The sequence below is a fragment of the Lontra canadensis genome, unplaced genomic scaffold (assembly GCF_010015895.1).
Source record: "Lontra canadensis isolate GAN:19392208 unplaced genomic scaffold, GSC_riverotter_1.0 scaffold109, whole genome shotgun sequence".
NCBI lineage: Eukaryota > Metazoa > Chordata > Mammalia > Carnivora > Mustelidae > Lontra > Lontra canadensis.
In genome coordinates this window covers 2,156,711-2,173,473 of record NW_022631103.1, presented here as the reverse complement: position 1 = coordinate 2,173,473, position 16,763 = coordinate 2,156,711, and the positions used below count along the sequence as shown (strand labels likewise).

At 45.5% G+C, this 16,763-nt stretch overlaps 1 protein-coding gene across 6 annotated transcripts in view; it reads left to right on the top strand.

Moving 5' to 3' along the window:
• The window catches only part of DAB1 (DAB adaptor protein 1), a 784,414-nt gene that overhangs the window by 705,423 nt on the left and 62,228 nt on the right, over positions 1 to 16,763 (top strand). For 5 of the 6 annotated variants that reach the window (XM_032839737.1, XM_032839734.1, XM_032839739.1 and 2 more), the window contains 4 exons: positions 11,025 to 11,156; positions 11,788 to 11,907; positions 12,419 to 12,457; positions 13,952 to 14,017. In XM_032839737.1, the coding sequence (XP_032695628.1) occupies positions 11,025 to 11,156; positions 11,788 to 11,907; positions 12,419 to 12,457; positions 13,952 to 14,017 (357 nt within the window). The remainder of the gene's footprint in view (positions 1 to 11,024; positions 11,157 to 11,787; positions 11,908 to 12,418; positions 12,458 to 13,951; positions 14,018 to 16,763) is intronic. The other variant, XM_032839738.1, reaches the window with a different exon arrangement.

The following is a 16,763-nucleotide window of genomic DNA, read 5'->3' as shown; positions in this document are numbered from 1 at the left end:
CCAACAAGTTACACAACCTCTCTGTGTCTCAGTTACTTCAGCAACAAATGGGAAGAAACGATGTGGAAGGTAGTTGTACAGAGTGGAGTAAAGGAAACTTGCATACATAGGGTGCCCCGGCATGGTGCCTAGCACAGAGACAGCACTCAGAATGGAGCCTTTTCTCTTTAATGTAATGAAAATAAAATCTGAATTCTTATGCATAATCTTCTAAGTTTTTTTCCCCCAGAGTTTCAGAAGTATTAATTGTGCCCATATTTCTCCAACCTGAACTTTTTTTTTTAAGATTTTATTTATTTATTTGACAGACAGACATCACAAGCAGGCAGAGAGAGAGAGAGGAGGAGGAAGCAGGCTTCCCGCTGAGCAGAGAGCCCGATGTGGGGCTCAATCCCAGGACCCTGGGATCATGACCTGAGCCGAAGGCAGAGGCTTTAACCCACTGAGCCACCCAGGTGCCCCTCCAACCTGAACTTTTAAGAGTGTTGTTGTTGAAAATGGAGGTAGTGGTTGGTGTTTGTTTATACTTGGCCATGGGAATTCAGGGAGCAAAGGGAGCTGACTTGTTGAGGTGGGTAACTGGTGGTAGTTGTACATCTGGTTTCTAAGATCCATTTTACAAAGACACTTGGGTGCTGAAGCAACACATGATTTTGGACAGCCATAGGTCAGCCTCTGAAATCTTGAATTGTAAGCATTTCAGAGCACACTAAAAGACCCCTTATGTTTTGGACCCATGGTTGCTTGGGGCGGACTTGATAGAAGCGTTTTGTCTGCAGCCTACTTTCAGTGAAGCTCTTGAAACCATCAGTGCCTTAGTTTCTCCTGTTCTCAGAGAAAGGGAGAGAGAGTGGGAGGGAGAGAAAGAGGCACGCTAGGATCTTGTCACACTAGGATCTAGGTCTCTGACATCCCATCATGAAAACGTTCAAGCAAACAGAATGTTTCACCTTTTGCCATATTTGCTTTTTCGGACTCTCTCCCTAGAGAGGTTAGAGAGCAACAGATGACTAGATAGCTAGGTAATAATGACAGTAGGTGTGCTCATTGCTCCTGGGCCCTTTCAGCAAACGGTGGTAGGAGTCTGGTTTTAAAGTCTTGTATTCATATTGACATTTCCGAATTCACATTTAAAATTATCAGGTTATTTCTTAACTTTTCTATCTGTATCTCATTTTTCTTTCACTGAAAGGCTTGCTTTCTAGTAATGGTGTTTTTCTGTATTTGTTTCATCCTAATATGTGCCCAAAGCAAATTCAAAATTGCACTTCTAGTATTAAGGACTACTATTAACCAGGCAGAGACTTGAGTGTCGGTGAGACTTGCTTAAAGCCCAAGTATGAAGAGTCTGCCATCTACCCGATAAACCGTTAGATACTTCAAGTGATCTTCCTCATTTCCTCCCTATGAAGGAGCAAGCATTCCCATTTTACAGGTGAAGAAACTGAGGCTCAGGGAGGTAGGATGACTTGCCCGTGGCCACGAAGCCAAGATTCAGATCCCACCCTCACCCTACACGCCTTTTAGAAATAGGAATAGGGACAGCACAATGTGCAAACCACTCTGAGTCTTTAGAGGACAAGGAGACCCTTCCCTTCCACACACGTACCCCTAGGCTGGCTTTTGAGAGCCCAGACTGTTCCTTGGTCATTGCAGAGTGCCTGGTCCCAAAGGGCTTTGGGGGACGAATGTGGATTGACTAACAGAGGACAGCGAGTCCAAGGCACCACCAAAGGTGACTATGGGGAAGCCCCATCCTTAGTCATGGGATGCTGGCATCTGGTGGAACCTCAAGGTTAGGAAACTCATGTTTCACACGGAAGTCAGTTTTCCTGTTTCAGGTGGTTTTCATGTCTCTGGAGCAGAAATCTATGTTGTCGCTTTGGTGATTGCTAATTAATGAGACACACCTGCCTCCACTTTGCCTGATAGAGAAATTTGGGCCCAAATCATAGGTCTAGGATGCTCTCAGCTGGTTAACTAGCTCATCTCCCTATTTTTAGGCAAGGACTTTTTACTCACGTCTTTCTGGAGCCACATGTTTATTTTTTGGGTGTGTGTATGTGTGCTAGTTTTTATTTAAATTCCAGTTAGTTAACATACTATATGATATTAGTTTCAGGCGTACCTTATACCGACTCAACACTTCCACGTGGCACCTGGGGCTCATCACAGCAAATGCCCCTTAATCCCCATCACCTTTTTAAACCACCCCCCAGCCACCCACCTCCCATCTGGAAACCACCCGTTCGTTCTCTACAGTTCAGAGTCTGTGTCTTGGTTTGCCTCTGTCTCTTTTATTCCCCTTTGCTCGTTTGTTTTGTTTCTTAAATTCACACCTGAGTGAAATCATAGGGTCTTTGTCTTCCTCCGACTAACTGACTTCACCCTAGCATTTATCCACATTGTTGTGAACGGTAAGATTTCATTCTTTTTACGGCTGAGTAATAGTCCATTGTTTATAGGCCGTACCTTCTCTTTCCATTCATCAAGGAATGACCCTTGAGCTGCTTCCATAATTTGGCTATCGTGGCTAATGCAGAGCTGCGTGTTTATCACATACGTTAGGAGAGCTCCTTAGAAGCTGTGTGTCACAACTGTTGTGCTGTTGTAAAATTTTTAAAAAAGGAATTAAAGAAGTGTCCAGAGCAAAACAGGACATAAGTACTTACTGAAAACAACCTCCTCATTTTAACAGCTAAGGAAGGAAAGCCTTGATGAGGAAGACAGTCCTAGAGCCAGTGGGTTTGAGTGGGGGGCTCAGGGAGAGAACTTGGACTCGGGATCCATCCTGCTGACGGACTCATTCATTCAAATGTTTCATTTAACACTATGTGCCGACAGGCTCATAGGGACAGGAAGTAGAAGGTGGTTGCCAGGGGCTAGGGGAGGAGAGGAATCGGGTAGTGTTTAATGGTACAAACGGTCAGCTTGGGAAGACGGTCAGCTTGGGAAGTCTAGAGATGGATGGGGTGGTGCCGAGCGTTGGGACTATACGGAATGCCGAAGAACTGGACACTTAAAAATGATTGCAACGGTCAATTGATGTTATGTCTGCTTTACCACCATAAAGAGTATATATGTACTGCTTGCTTGCTGTGTGTCAGGCGCTGTGTTTGATGCTCAGAATGAGATGAGGAAAAGAAGATAGTGTTTCGGCTACCGTGGAGCCATTAGGTGCGTGTTTCCGTATCCAGATGACACATTCCACGACTGCCCCCCATGGAAAAGTCCAGGAAGCCAAGAGGACTTAGAGCATAAGAAGCGGGTCCACACTGCGAAGTCAGGGAAGCTTTACAGGAGAACAGACTTATCTATGCTGAGGTGTGAAGGAGGAGAAGGAACCAAGCACTGTAGGCGGATGGAGTGGCCGGAGCACAACCTTGAGGCGGCAGGGTGGTGCTTGCGAGTCTGTGTGATGGGCAGGGTGATGGGAAGCAAGGGGGGCTGTGGTGAAAGACCCTGGGGAGGTGGACCAAAGCCCTGGCAAAAATTTTGTTCTTTATCTCAAGAGCCGTGGGCAACCTTTGATGTGGTTTCAGTTCGGGGCAGCCTTGATCAAATTTGCCAATTTTCTCTCAGCCCCTTCATCTGTGGTGGGATGATTAGAGCAGAGAGCAGCAGAAGAGGACAACTGGGGACCGAGGCTACTGCCCTGATCTAGGCTGGAAGTAGCAGCTGCGATCTGGTTCTGATAGTGGAGAGGGAGAGGAATGGACAGAGTGAATGATATTGGGGGATGTGCTTGACAAGTCGTGGTTGTGGGGCAGAGGCCGGTGGGCTCAAGGACGACTCTAGAAACGCACAGATGGCATTGCACGCATTGTTCCCTGAGTCCAAGTCAGAAAGAAGCATCTTTCTGTCTTCATTTTAATACTTATTAATATTTTTCATTACGTATCGAATGCTTCGTACTTATGTAATTGGTATAATTTTTTTAATTAGTATAAATAAGCAAAAAGTCAGATTCTAAAAATCACTGTAATAATTCCACTTATTACACTCGATAATAATAATATTACCACTCGAGACAACTCTCGTGAAGACGGTGCTGGACGTACTTCTAGACGTTTTATACACATACGTAGATACGCATATTTTTTTTCCAAAAATAGGATGATATTAAACATACTGTTTTGTAATTTTTTTTTAATTCAGTGGGATGTTGTGAGTATGTTTCCATGCCGAAAATGCATGCATTCCCCAGACGATTTCCAGTGACCGCGTATTACTTCATCGTTCAGCAACAAAGCAGCTCCCACAACCGGTCAGCGCTCAGCATTTCGAGTATTTCTAATTTTTCACGATTTGAACAGCCCTGCAGGGAGTATCTTGTGTCCAAGCCTTTGCCCTACACGTCTTACGTTATTTACAGATAATTGAACCCCTAGGAGAAGAATCACGGGTCAAAGTTTATGCATGTCTTTAAGGCTTTGAAATATACAGCCAGTCTGCCCTCCAGAAAAGTTGCACCAAATCACACTCCCACAAATAATAAAAATAACCATAATGGCCAACATCTACACAGCCCTTACTACATGCCTCGCACTGTTGCAAGCCCTTTCCATCTCCTAAGTCATCAATCCTCCTAACAGGACTGTGAGAGAGTTATTATTATGACTCCCATTGAACACTTACAAAACCAGTGCTTCCCCACACTTCTGTCTACACTGGGTAGTTCCTTTTTTTTTTTTTTTTTTTCCCATTCTAGGGGGGAGGATAGGACATCTCATTTATGTCTGGTGTGTTTTGTATGAATTAATTTAATATTTCCAACAACCTTTAAGTTTCTCTGTCATTCTTCATATCCTACTTAGAAAAGAAAATAAGGCTTGGAAAGTCAGGATGAGCTGCCCAGAGCTACCCAACAGGGAAATGATAATGCTTAGATTCTGGCTCCAGATTTCGTATCCTTCCCTCTGCTATCATGCTGCCTCTTTGGCTGGAGACTAGGGTATTTGGAAACGTGGTTTTCGTCCTTGACTAAAACCTTCCAGAAGATTTCAGGATGGGAACTCAAGAATTCACTCTGACCGGCTCCATGGAACGTTTGATGATAGGGTGCTCAGAGGGTGGTACAGAGGTTGCTTCCCAGCCTCATTGGCACTGTGATGCAGCAAACGCATCCAAAAATATGTTAGAAAAGAGAAAGGCCTTTATAATGAGCCTGGGCCTGCCTTTGTCTTGTGAGGTTTTAACTACTGTAATTGCCTGTAGTGTGAAGTAGTGTATTTTTCATGCATCTATTTTTATTCTGTGTCTCTCTGCATATCTGCTTTTTTGTTTTGTTTTGTTTTGTTTTTCTGTTAACTCACTTGAATCCTGGTGGGTAGACCTCCCGTGAATATTATTGCCTCGGGGAAGCTTGTACTCCCATGCATGCACACGCACACACACGCAAGTACGATGAAGGCGAAATGGGATGGAATTTATTCTTTAAAAGAAAAGCGAGCGGCAAAGTCTGAGCAGATGACTTTGCAATCCATACTGTATTTAATTGGTTGTATTGAACCATACTGCAAATTAAGTCTCCTCTGTAATTTACCCTGTCAAATGGTAACCCTCCAAACAATTTGATACCTCATTTAAACATTGGTAAATGGCTCATGGAGATGATAAGGGGAAAAAAAAAAAGAAGATTTAATGATGAGCAGATAAGAAAGCCTCCGTTCCCAGAACGAATCCTCTGCGAAGGTGTCATGAATTAACCCGTGCCATCATTCCCTGAGCATTTATTGAGCAACTACCTTGTGCACAACATTCCTTCAGTTGGCTTGGTTCTTCCTTCCTTCCTTCTTACGGTCTTCAAACGTCATTCAGCACTTACTGTTCAAAAGTGACAGTGTTATGAGCTGCGATGAGACCAAGAAGGTAACATCCCCAAAGGAGAGAGGAAACAGGTGTGCGGATACGTTCTCTAGGTGTCCTGTTCTCAGGCCCTAGGGACCTTTGCAAGTTTAGTTCTTTCTGCCTAGAATGGCCTTTGCCCGCTTTTCTGTCTGCCTAGAATGGCCTTTGCCCGATTTTCTGTCTGCCTAGAATGGCCTTCCGCCACTTTCCTGGGAACTTCCCCTTTCTCTTCCCCTCCAAGATTCAGTTCAAGCCCAGCTCCTTTGCCAAGTCTCCCCTGATGCCCTTCCCTGTCCCTGCACCAAGCCAGTGTCACACCCCATGCACGCCTTTAATATAAGCTCGTCTTACTATCTCATGGTTGTTGGTTTCTTTGCCTGCCTGTTCTATGTGGTTGCAAGGTCCTCCAGGCAGGGCCTGTGTTGTAATCCCCGGGTGGATACAGTGTCAAGCAGGAGACCCGGCACCTGCCAGCTACTCAGTAAGGACACACGGTTTGAATAACTAGATGAAGGGGTAAACAGGAAGCAAAATGAATACATGTGAGGCATCCTGGATAGAGGAGCAAATACAGTGCCAGGAGAGCTAGGGACAGGAATCATCATGGAGGGGAAGGGGGGGTCAGGGAAGGTTCCTCGGACGAGGGCGCTATTAGAGCTAGGCTTCGAGCCTCTGTATGAGTTAGTCACAAGGAGTCACAAAAGCACAGGTGAGGGGATGCAGAGGGCCATCGGCAGAGAAAACATTGTGAACAGTGGCACAGAGGTTGGGGGAAGTACAGAACCCAGAGGGGCAGTCCTCAGACTCTCCACGGTCTGGGTCACCGGAAGTTCAGTGGTGGGAGGAAGGTCAGACGGGACTGAGGGGGCTCATCTGCCTCAGAATTCTTCAGTAACAACTCTCATGCCCAGAATAATGAGGAGAGTTCACAATGGGAGAAACGGACAAAGCTGTGGCAGACAAATGCTGGGTTATTAAATACTGTTTCTAAAACCAAATAACCTGCTTTGATTTTTTGTAGTACTTTAGTATCTAGACCATTTTACTAAGACCTAAATAAATAAATAAATAAACAAATAAACAACAACAACAACAAAAAACCACAAACCTCTTTTCCAAAGGAAGCATGGAAGGATGACCAGACTCTGCCTTTCCTCTCGCCTCCCCTCCCCTTCTGGTCCAGCATTCTTTACCCATTGCAGAACAACTCATGCTGCCCCAGGAGGTCTCTCCAGAAACCCTCCTGGGATGAGGCAGTCTTCATTTCCCATGACGATGGGCTTCGCCACGCCTTTCCAGCCTGACGGCTCAGCAGAAACCACAGACAGCCACAAGCTCCCAAGTGCTCGTTCCCAGAACATGCTGTCTTGACCTTTTTCTTTGAGATCCTTAAAGCAAAGTGTCCTTCAACCCAAACCTTCTGATTTATGACCCTCTCTGACCTCCGATACGTGCCAGAAGCCAGAACGACTTCGGCTCTGCCTCCTGGGCAGCTGTCCTCCTTCCTTGTCCCAGCCCCTCCAGTCCGGCTTCGTTGCTGGACTGGAAGTCCAGAAGCTAAGGAATGGAGCCCCTGATCCTACATCATCTTGCTTTCTCTGTTCAGTGGCTTGTCATCCTTTGTAGAGGGAGCACGGGCTACATTTAAGACTGGTCCCGCCAGAACTCTCTGACCCTCAGTCTTTCCATAAACTCATTCGAACAATATGAGGTTCAGGATTCCTCTGGCTTTGATGGTGCTGATAAAATCTGCTTGAAAACATGGAGCAATTTTGAGCCTCCGTGAAGAAGTATTTGCAAGATTCTCCGGGTTGCCAAGATGAATGCCAGTAATATGACCATACGGGTTAGCGGAATTCAGATGTATCTGTACTATGTCTGCATAGTTGAGGTTGGAGAAAGTGGAGACATATCCCCTCAATGATTCTTCGTTTCCAAATAAATGAGCCACTTTCACAGTCATCCTTTTTAACATGTCATAAAATTAACTATGGGAAAAGATAATGTTACAGATCTCTTTAGGCCCTTCAAGCATGCACAGAGCTATACTTGGCGAGGCAATATGAGGTATCATCAGGCATTAAAAATGTTTTGATTTTAAAACACTTAATGAGGATTCCCAGATAAATTAATGCCCCTCCATCTGCTGTCTTGCATCGGAGGTGATATTTTATCCTTGCACGATCATCTCCAAATCTCATTCCACCAGGAAGACTTCTAATCACAGTTTAATTTTAGAGCAATATTCTACGTGGCAATCAATAAGCTTCTGTCATCAAACTTTGATTTAATAGGAGATGCGGATAACATTGTCCACGTTACGCAGAGAGAGGAACACTTTCTGGAGAGGGGGAGAGGAAGGATGTCTGTGTCTCCCACTTTCCCCTGCCGCATACCATTCTAGTTCATAGAAGCCTATAAATCAGTACCCTGTGTTGCATGAATATTAGTCTCATCAGTTTTACATCATTAACACCATGAAGAAGCCACCACCCTTTATGCAGCTTTCCTCCACCAGCTAAGTACGTCCTCTTAATAAAGGAAGAATAAATGGATTCTGAGTCTGTTACAACAAACATTTCCTTCCTCACCAACTTTATCTGGGTCAGGATTCATGAGAGTTATACGGTTGTCTTATGGCCGATTAGGGGCAAGGGTGGCCAGACAGGGATACCGCCCTCCAAACATGATGTCCATTGGGCAGTGGGCAACGTGACAAGGCAAGAACCTAAAGAGAGGGTCCCAAGAGTAGTCAGAGAGGTTAGTGAGTGATCAGAACCTAGAAGCTTAGGGTACAGCAGCAAATTCCATGGCAGAAATGATTCATGAGTTTAGAATCCTAGAAAGATGGGAGCACCTGGGATTCTAGCAGAATCCTAGAAAGATGGCAAGAGTCTAGAGACCTAGGGAGATGGTAGCAGTCAGCATTTCGGAAGGTCAGGGCCAGTGTCCAGAGCTAAGGTGCTAGCCACCATGTGCCCACTGACCTGAGAGGCTAGCCATGTGGTTCAAGGTCCTAATGGCTAAAGGATCTGGGGTGAACCTTCTGGAACATCTATTCCAGTGATTCCCACTACTTTTGTAACTAAGTCCCCTTTGTGGTACATGTTTCCCTCCCTCCATGGACTCAGTGGCAGCGAAGAATTTTGTCCACCAAAAAAAAATGTATTTATAGTCATTCGGTTTCCTATTTGAATTATTCAAACCATAACTAAAACACTAAAGAGAATCCTCTCAAAGATGAACTAAGGAGTCCAACAGCAACCTGATGCAATTCTAAAATGAACTTGGCATTTTCATTTGCATGCACAATGGAATGTGTTGTCTTAGTTAAGGATAGTTACACATTTCTGTTTCGCTTTTTGAAATGCTGAAAAGTGCTTAGGACTTCTTTTTATTACCTTTAATGACCCAAGGAGATGCTGGGCTTTGGGTTAGGAGCCACTGATCTGGTACAAACTTCTCATTGGATAGAAGAATTGACAAACGTCCGGAGAGGTACAGTGAGTGCCTTCTGTTCACACAGTGGCTAGAATTCAAGCCTCGAAATACCTAATATAATAATAATAATAATAAAAAACCTTATATAAGGACTTGAAGCGCATCATAAAATGCCCAGCTGCCTATGTAAGCCTATATACAGGGTACTGTTTACTGAGGATTGCTTTAAGTAGGTTTTAATGCAGGACGATGGTCACAAAGATGATCATCGCCAAGGATGGCCAGCATTATTTGTGGAGGCTTCGGCAATAAAGGTGGGAAGGTCGGTTTCAGAAGGTTTCTGAATTACTGGTCAACTACCCCAATTTACTCTTGAGTCAGCAGCTATGCATCAAACATAGCACAAGTTTCGAGGATGACAGAGTTGAGGAAGATGGAGTCTGGTGGGGAAGACAGATAAGGAATCAGGCAAATCTATCAGAGAAGGAAGGTTTTTCAAAGCAAGATTATGCGGGCCTGTGTGTGAGGAATCGGTTAGGAATTTGGGCATCAGTAGAGACTGAAGTTTTGTTGTTGTTTTTTTTTTAAGATTTTATTTATTTGTTTGAAAGACAGAAACACAGCGAGAGAGGGAACGCAAGCAGGGAAGTGGGAAGAGCAGGTCTCTTGCTGAGCAGGGAGCCCCCCTACCACCAAGTCCCAACATGGGGCTCAATCCCAGGACCCTGAGATCATGACCTGAGCCTAAGGCAGATGCTTAACGATTGAGTCACCCAAGTGCCTCAAGACTGAAGTTCTATGGAATTATATATTATTTCTGCAGGGAGAGGGAGAGCAGGCCTTGTTCTGGGGGGATTTTGCAAAGGTGGTGCTATTCAGATGTCTTTTTTTAAAGATTTTTTTTTATTTATTTGAGAGACACAGAGAGAGAGAAAGAGGTGAGCAGAGGGTGAAGGAGAAGCAGATGCCCCGCTGAGCTGGGAGCCCCAGGCAAGGCTCAATCCCAGGACCCTGGGATCACCACCTGAGCCAAAGACACCCGCTCAAACCACTGAGCCACCCGGGTGCCCCTCAAATACCCTTTCAGAAAGGACCAGGATTCAAGCAAATGGATAGAAGAATGGGCATTGCCCACAGAGCAGCCAGCCCCTGAGAAGTCTCAGAAATAAGAAAGTCCACCTGTAGCCCAGATGGTGACTCTGTATAAGACAGAAAAAGGTGTTCATTCCTCAAGATACTCTGTCACCATCTCTCAACTAAGGGTTGCACCCGTATGCAGTGGTGGTCCCGTGGCTTTGAACGCACCCCCCACCACCACCGCAGTCTCTGCACAGGGCACTCCTCCTGCACCGCACGCAGAGGTCCTGGTGCGGGAGTGTATTAAATATCCCACCCGAGCTCCGACTGGGCTGTGTCCTGAAGCCAGCTGCAGCTGGGGCCTGCCCCGCCAAATTGCGGCAACTGGCCCCGGCAAGCTGGGAGGGAGCCACCGCCACAGACGCGCCTTCAGCGTATGAGCAGTCCTGTTTATCTCTCCGGTCACAGCGCTGAGACCATGGAGGGAAACCTCCATCTCTCAAGGGCAGGCGCAGCTCTTTTTCCTTCCATCTGGACCCAACAGCTTTCCCAAAGCCCTTCGGGCCTGTTCACACGTAGCAGAAACACATCTCTTATTGATCAACAGCTCGGAGGGAAAGTCCCGTGAAATATGCTCTTCCTTTTGTCTCCGACAGGCCCTTCAGCATCATCATGCTGTTCATGAAATTTCCTACATCGCAAAGGACATCACAGATCACCGGGCCTTTGGATACGTTTGCGGGAAGGAAGGGAATCACAGATTTGTTGCCATAAAAACAGCCCAGGCGGTGAGTATCCCCATCCGAGGAGGGCTGTAGGGGACGGCATGTCCGGTCATGCTGTGAGTCTTTGAAGGCCGCCTCTGATGGAGGATGAAGCCATGCTGATGCTCAGGCTCCCATCTCGAGAGCATAAATTGCCTCAGAGCAAGGAAACGGCGAGCTCAGGCCCCATCCAGTCTTCTTGTTGTTTTCCTAATGTGTATTTCGTAATGACTAATTATTTCCCTTTCTGACGAAGCTGGATGGAGGCACCACTATACAAATAAGTTTCCTTGTGTTCATAGCCTCGTTTAAAAAGAAAATAAGAGAAAACAAATAGCTGTTTTGCATAAGGCCTACCCTAATTTTATTGTATTCGAAATTACTAATAAATAAAAGCAATGCCTTTTATGCTTATGATTATTATGAATTTGCAAATATAATTAGTTGAAGAAATGAACTTTAGCCTAGATGCAATTTGCTAAACCAATATAAACAAGGTAGAATTAATTAAAGATGGAATGCTTTCAGTTTAATAGGAATAGGAAGGGCTGTGGGTTGTAGCAGGCAAAAAAAAAAAAAAAAAACAACAAAACAGGCCGCTCAGGCTCAGGACTATTCCCGTACTCATGTGCTTCATCCCCCCTTTTTACTCCAGGCTGAACCTGTTATTCTGGACTTGAGAGATCTCTTTCAACTTATTTATGAATTGAAGCAAAGAGAAGAGTTGGAAAAAAAGGCACAAAAGGATAAGCAGTGTGAACAAGCTGTGTATCAGGTATACCTGTGAATTTATCGGAGTGCCAGAGAAGACTGGGCCTTAAAATAAACAGATGTGAAAACTGACAGTCAGGGCTTGTCCTCCTGCTGACAAGGAGAAATAAACAAAGATGAAAGGTTCCCGTGTCAATTACAGGCACCGAAAGCAAGCAAGGCGTTAGAGATGATCTTTTATTCTCTGAAATTCTGGACACGCGCGCGAGAGTGAAATTTTGAATTCCGAGGAAGATTTTGGGGTGGGTGGGGGTGGTGGAGTGAAGAGAAGAGACACAATTGCTTTTTTTTTTTTTTTTTTTTTTTTTTTTTGCTGTTGTTAAGGGTGGGAGTAGGGTGGCTGCAAGAGTTTTCATTTCTCCTCTGTGGGTTGTTTTCTACCTGAAATGACCCAGCAGCCTCTCCTCCCCAGAGCTGGTTTCTCGGCTGTCCTGTAATTTCTGAATGCAATCTCATACCTCTCCCTTTGTTTATATCCTCTGCTTTTCAACCTCTCTTGTCTCGCTTTGCTGTAGACAATTTTGGAAGAGGATGTTGAAGATCCTGTGTACCAGGTAATTTCTGAAAACCATCGGTGTTTTTAGTATCAGGAGTGGCAAGGCCCGTGTTACAGACAGTTGGTCAGAGCCCTAAAGAGCACCCTGACCACAGAGCCTGGAGAGGGACCAAGACTAGTTTCAAGGCTGAGGGCTGCCAGCCCCTCGGGGGGTGGATTTCTATAGTAAATGAACAGAAGTTTGGTTGGCCTCAGTTACATGGGATCTGGAGTTGCACTTCTCCCTTCTTAACCCTGCATTGGCCCCCTCCACAATCTATAAATATTTGATCCCAGAGCTGGATGTTTTTGGGAGCCTCCTGAATATTCCAAGGCCATGAGGAGGCTTCTCTGAGTTAGGAACTGGGGCTAGGGACTGAGTTTTGGCGATTTGGAGTACAAGCGCAAAGGGCAGTTTGTATGTTTTGGGAAGGCTGTGGGGGCAAGTCTCTGGCCCCTCTGATGAGCCAGCTCATGCCATGGGAGCTGTTGGGAGGAGGGTAAGGGTGATCCTAGAGACAGCCCAGCCCACAGTTTTCCCTGAACTCTGCAAGGTTGCCACCCAGTGGGGCTGGAGAGATGACTTGTCTAGGATCCAAGTATGTGCTCTGTACAAACAGATGCAGAAAGAAGGGAAGAGGAGGCCTCCCACCGCCAACCCCAGCAGCCCCCTCCCCGCCTCATGCTTATTCCCAAGGAGAGAAAGGAGCCAATAAATGGACTTGTTGGACGTAAAACCCTGAACTTGTATTTCTAACCGGACATACCTGGGTTATATGTGTGTTTGAAGTAGGAGTATCTAGCCTAAGTGGCTTTTAACAAAAGCCAAAGATGTGCTCAACAGCATGGCCTCATGCTAGAACGCTGAGGGCAAGGATTTGTCTAGAATATGAGCTCGGCCCCTGCTAACGGACAGCACAGAGAATGAAGAATGTCGCCCTGTTTGAAACGGCCTGGTCCTTTAGAGTCTGAAACATGCACAGGGGAAAAAAAACAACAACACTGATTTTCAATACTTAAAACTAAGGATGTAAAATCAGATGATATTTATGGGATGGGGAGATTTGGGGTTTCTAAGCACTTAAGGGCCAAGTTAGGATATTGGTCTTGAGAGAAGCAAAGGGAGGCGATCACTGTAACCCAGATTATGAAGCTGGACCCCTAGATGTTCCTAGGAGACGTCATTTGCACTCAGCAGTGCGGCACACGCAAACATTACTGAGATCCAATGTCACAGAATAAAGAGGCCACATCTCCAGAAAGATACACAGGGGTCCCACACCTTCGCTGCTGCTTGACTGGCCTTCAGACCCTTGCTGTCTTCCTTAGCAAAGGCAGGAGTGTGCAAAGCACGTGCCTCGTTTTCAGTGACCTGCTTGCCCCTGGAAGGTGTGTTCTGTTGCGACTGTTTCTTTAATGCTCACTGTGATTTGTATCCTGAATTCCAAATGCCTTTTTTTTTTCCTCTCTCTTCTTCCTCTCTGACCTTTCCTCTCTGGCCGATCCGTAATAGTACATTGTGTTTGAGGCTGGACACGAGCCAATCCGTGATCCTGAAACGGAAGAAAACATTTATCAGGTATAAAATCACTTCTCTCTCCTTCCATTGCACCACTGCCTCCGGCTGTTGCACGGAGGGGTCCGCAGAACCTGGGGCGCTGCCCTCATAGGGTCACTCCGTGTCCTCAGTCATCCAGGCTTGGCCAAATACCTTCCTCTGAGTTGGCTTTTACAGATTGACCAGTACTTTCTACACCTTGCTGTGGAAATGTTCAACGGCCCATTGAGTGCAGGGTTCTGATTGCAAATGGGTCTTCACTATTTTCAATAGACTCCAGAATCAAACATTTCCACTGGAATAAAGTAATCCATTGGAGGGTTGCTGTCCCTGATAAAGGAGGGTCCTTCATTTCTCCAAAAAAGGTGCACATCAAATTTCTTTAAAAATCCAATTGCACTCCTGAAAATCAAGGACAAATTGAAAAATGCTGTTGCTAAACAGCACTGGGAATATTAACTGAATAAAAGAAAAGTACAGCTCAAGGTTTTACCCCTCCTAAAGGGAAGGTAAATTAATATTATTAAATGTCTGCTCGTGGGAAGAGCACTGCACACACTTTTGTGATTCATTTGGTTCTGACAAACATGCTATATAAAGTAGGTATTTAATCCCACTTTTACAAGGGGAAACTGAGACTCAGAGATGTTGAATAGCTTCCTGGGGGCTGCCTAGCTACGTAGAGCTGAGATCAGACCCAGTGTGAGTGAAGGCAAAACTCACACGTCCTCCCCCATGCCTTTCCATCAAAGAGTTTGAGAAATTGCACTATAGCAACACATCAAACAAATATGACAGCATCCAATTTTTCACTAATTAGAATTTTAGCCTTAATTTGAAATATAAACATTATGGAGGAAGGAAAAAATTTAATGTATTTAATAAGTGATTTTAATTTTCTTAATTTACTCAGTTGTGCGGTCTGCTTTTCTGCCTTGGGCATGCATTACTTGTGTAATAAAAGTAAGACAGATTTTCAGTTTCTGTCTAATGCACAGAATTCTAAACAACCAAAGTATCATATCAGCTCTGCCGACAGCTTGGTTTAAGCCAGTCCTGTGGAATAATAATCGAAGTACTTCTCTCCATTGGGTCTGTCTGGACTGGATGCAAGTGGGAGGTTGCGGCTCTGTTTAAAATCATCGCTCACGAAGTTTCCGATCTTTACACAGAGGACTTGCGTATTTGTTCTCGGTGTCAGATTTTAAATTACTACAATCTCGTGGTGTCTGAATGTGGGGCCAAAGGAGCCATTAACCAGTCATCCTCTGAAGAAAAAATACCTTTTAAGACAAAATTAGGCTCTTCAGTGCAGGGTTTCTGAATTCCGACTGAGCAGTAGTTGGCGGGGCTCCTGCTGTGCCCTGTGGGGGGGGACTCTTGGGGGTATGGGACATCCTGTGTGCAGGAAGGACTGGTTTAGGCTGGCAGAGAGCTGGGCTCTAGTTCTGGCCACTCACCAGCTACCTTTGGCTGAGTGATGGTGGGCAAGACACTTGCCCTCTCTGAGACTCCCTTTCCCCAGTGATAAAGTAGGGGAGTAATTTCTCCATAACCCATTCTTGACATGAGAAGGAAGCAAAACCGTGAGAAGGATGTACAGAAGAGACTCTGTCCTGGGTCACACGGTGTGTGGATTCAGGATCTTAGTCCAGGTACCAACCCAGCCATTCATCCAGCTTGTCAAGTCTCTTTCCTTCTCTGAGCCTCAGTGTACTCATCTGTAAAATGAACAGATAAGACCAAAGGGTCTCTTAGGCCCTTTGCTGCTTTTTGCAACTCGTGCCTCATCACAGGACAGTGATTCTTTAGAGATACACGTTGGCTTGCTTTACAGGGCAGCAAGATTCTTGGAGGTGGTGTGTGTGTGAGCGTGTGTATGCATGTGTGTGCGCGTGCACATGTGTGATGTATAGCTATTTAACATTTTTTGAGTGTTGACTTCGGGCCGGCTCTGTGAATGGGGTTTCCATGCAATATCTAATCTCACAAGTGGTTTGAACCATCATTCCCACCTTACAGCCAGAAGAGTGGGGCTCACACAGATAAGGTGTCTTGCACAAGGTCACAGAGCTAAGAGAGGTGGCACCCTCAAGGCACAGCTAGGTCCCTCTGACCTTGGTAAATAGATAAATCCCGAGGTTCTTTTCTGCTCAGAATATCCATGATTGGATTCTGTGTAGGTTTCAAGTCACTATCTAAAAATCACACTTGTGTTTTAACAGTCCTGACCTCCGAATCTCCCCATCTGTCCATCATGAGCAGGAAGGTGCCATTTAAGGAAATGAATATTTTATCACCCTCTGTTCTCCTCGCTTGCTTTGCCAGTCAGCTGAGCCCCAATTTGCTTAAGGAGAGATAAGCTCGTGGACCTGAAGATAAGTCTGGGCTTTTAAGGAGCTGTGATTAGGAGCCTGGCTCCTCTTTGTGTTCTAAGAACCTAGGAGTATCCCATAGCTCTTCCTCCTGAGTAGATGGCCCTGTTTTCTCCTTCTTCAGCTTGGCCCGGGGCGGGGGGGGGGGGGGTGTCTCAGATTTTCATCTGTTCCGTTTTCCGGAAGGAGGCAGACCTTATCACTGGGGCTGACGAGGCACCTGGGGCCTACTCCTTGAGCTGTTTTGTGGCCTTGGATGAAGTCCATCACTTCTGTATCTTGGTCTCCTGGGCTGTAAAATGAGGGATGCTATGTCATCTGCTTCTAGAAGTGACCTGAAGGTATAAAGCGCTGGGTGCATAGTAGGTTCTGTGTAAATGTTCGTTCCCTTT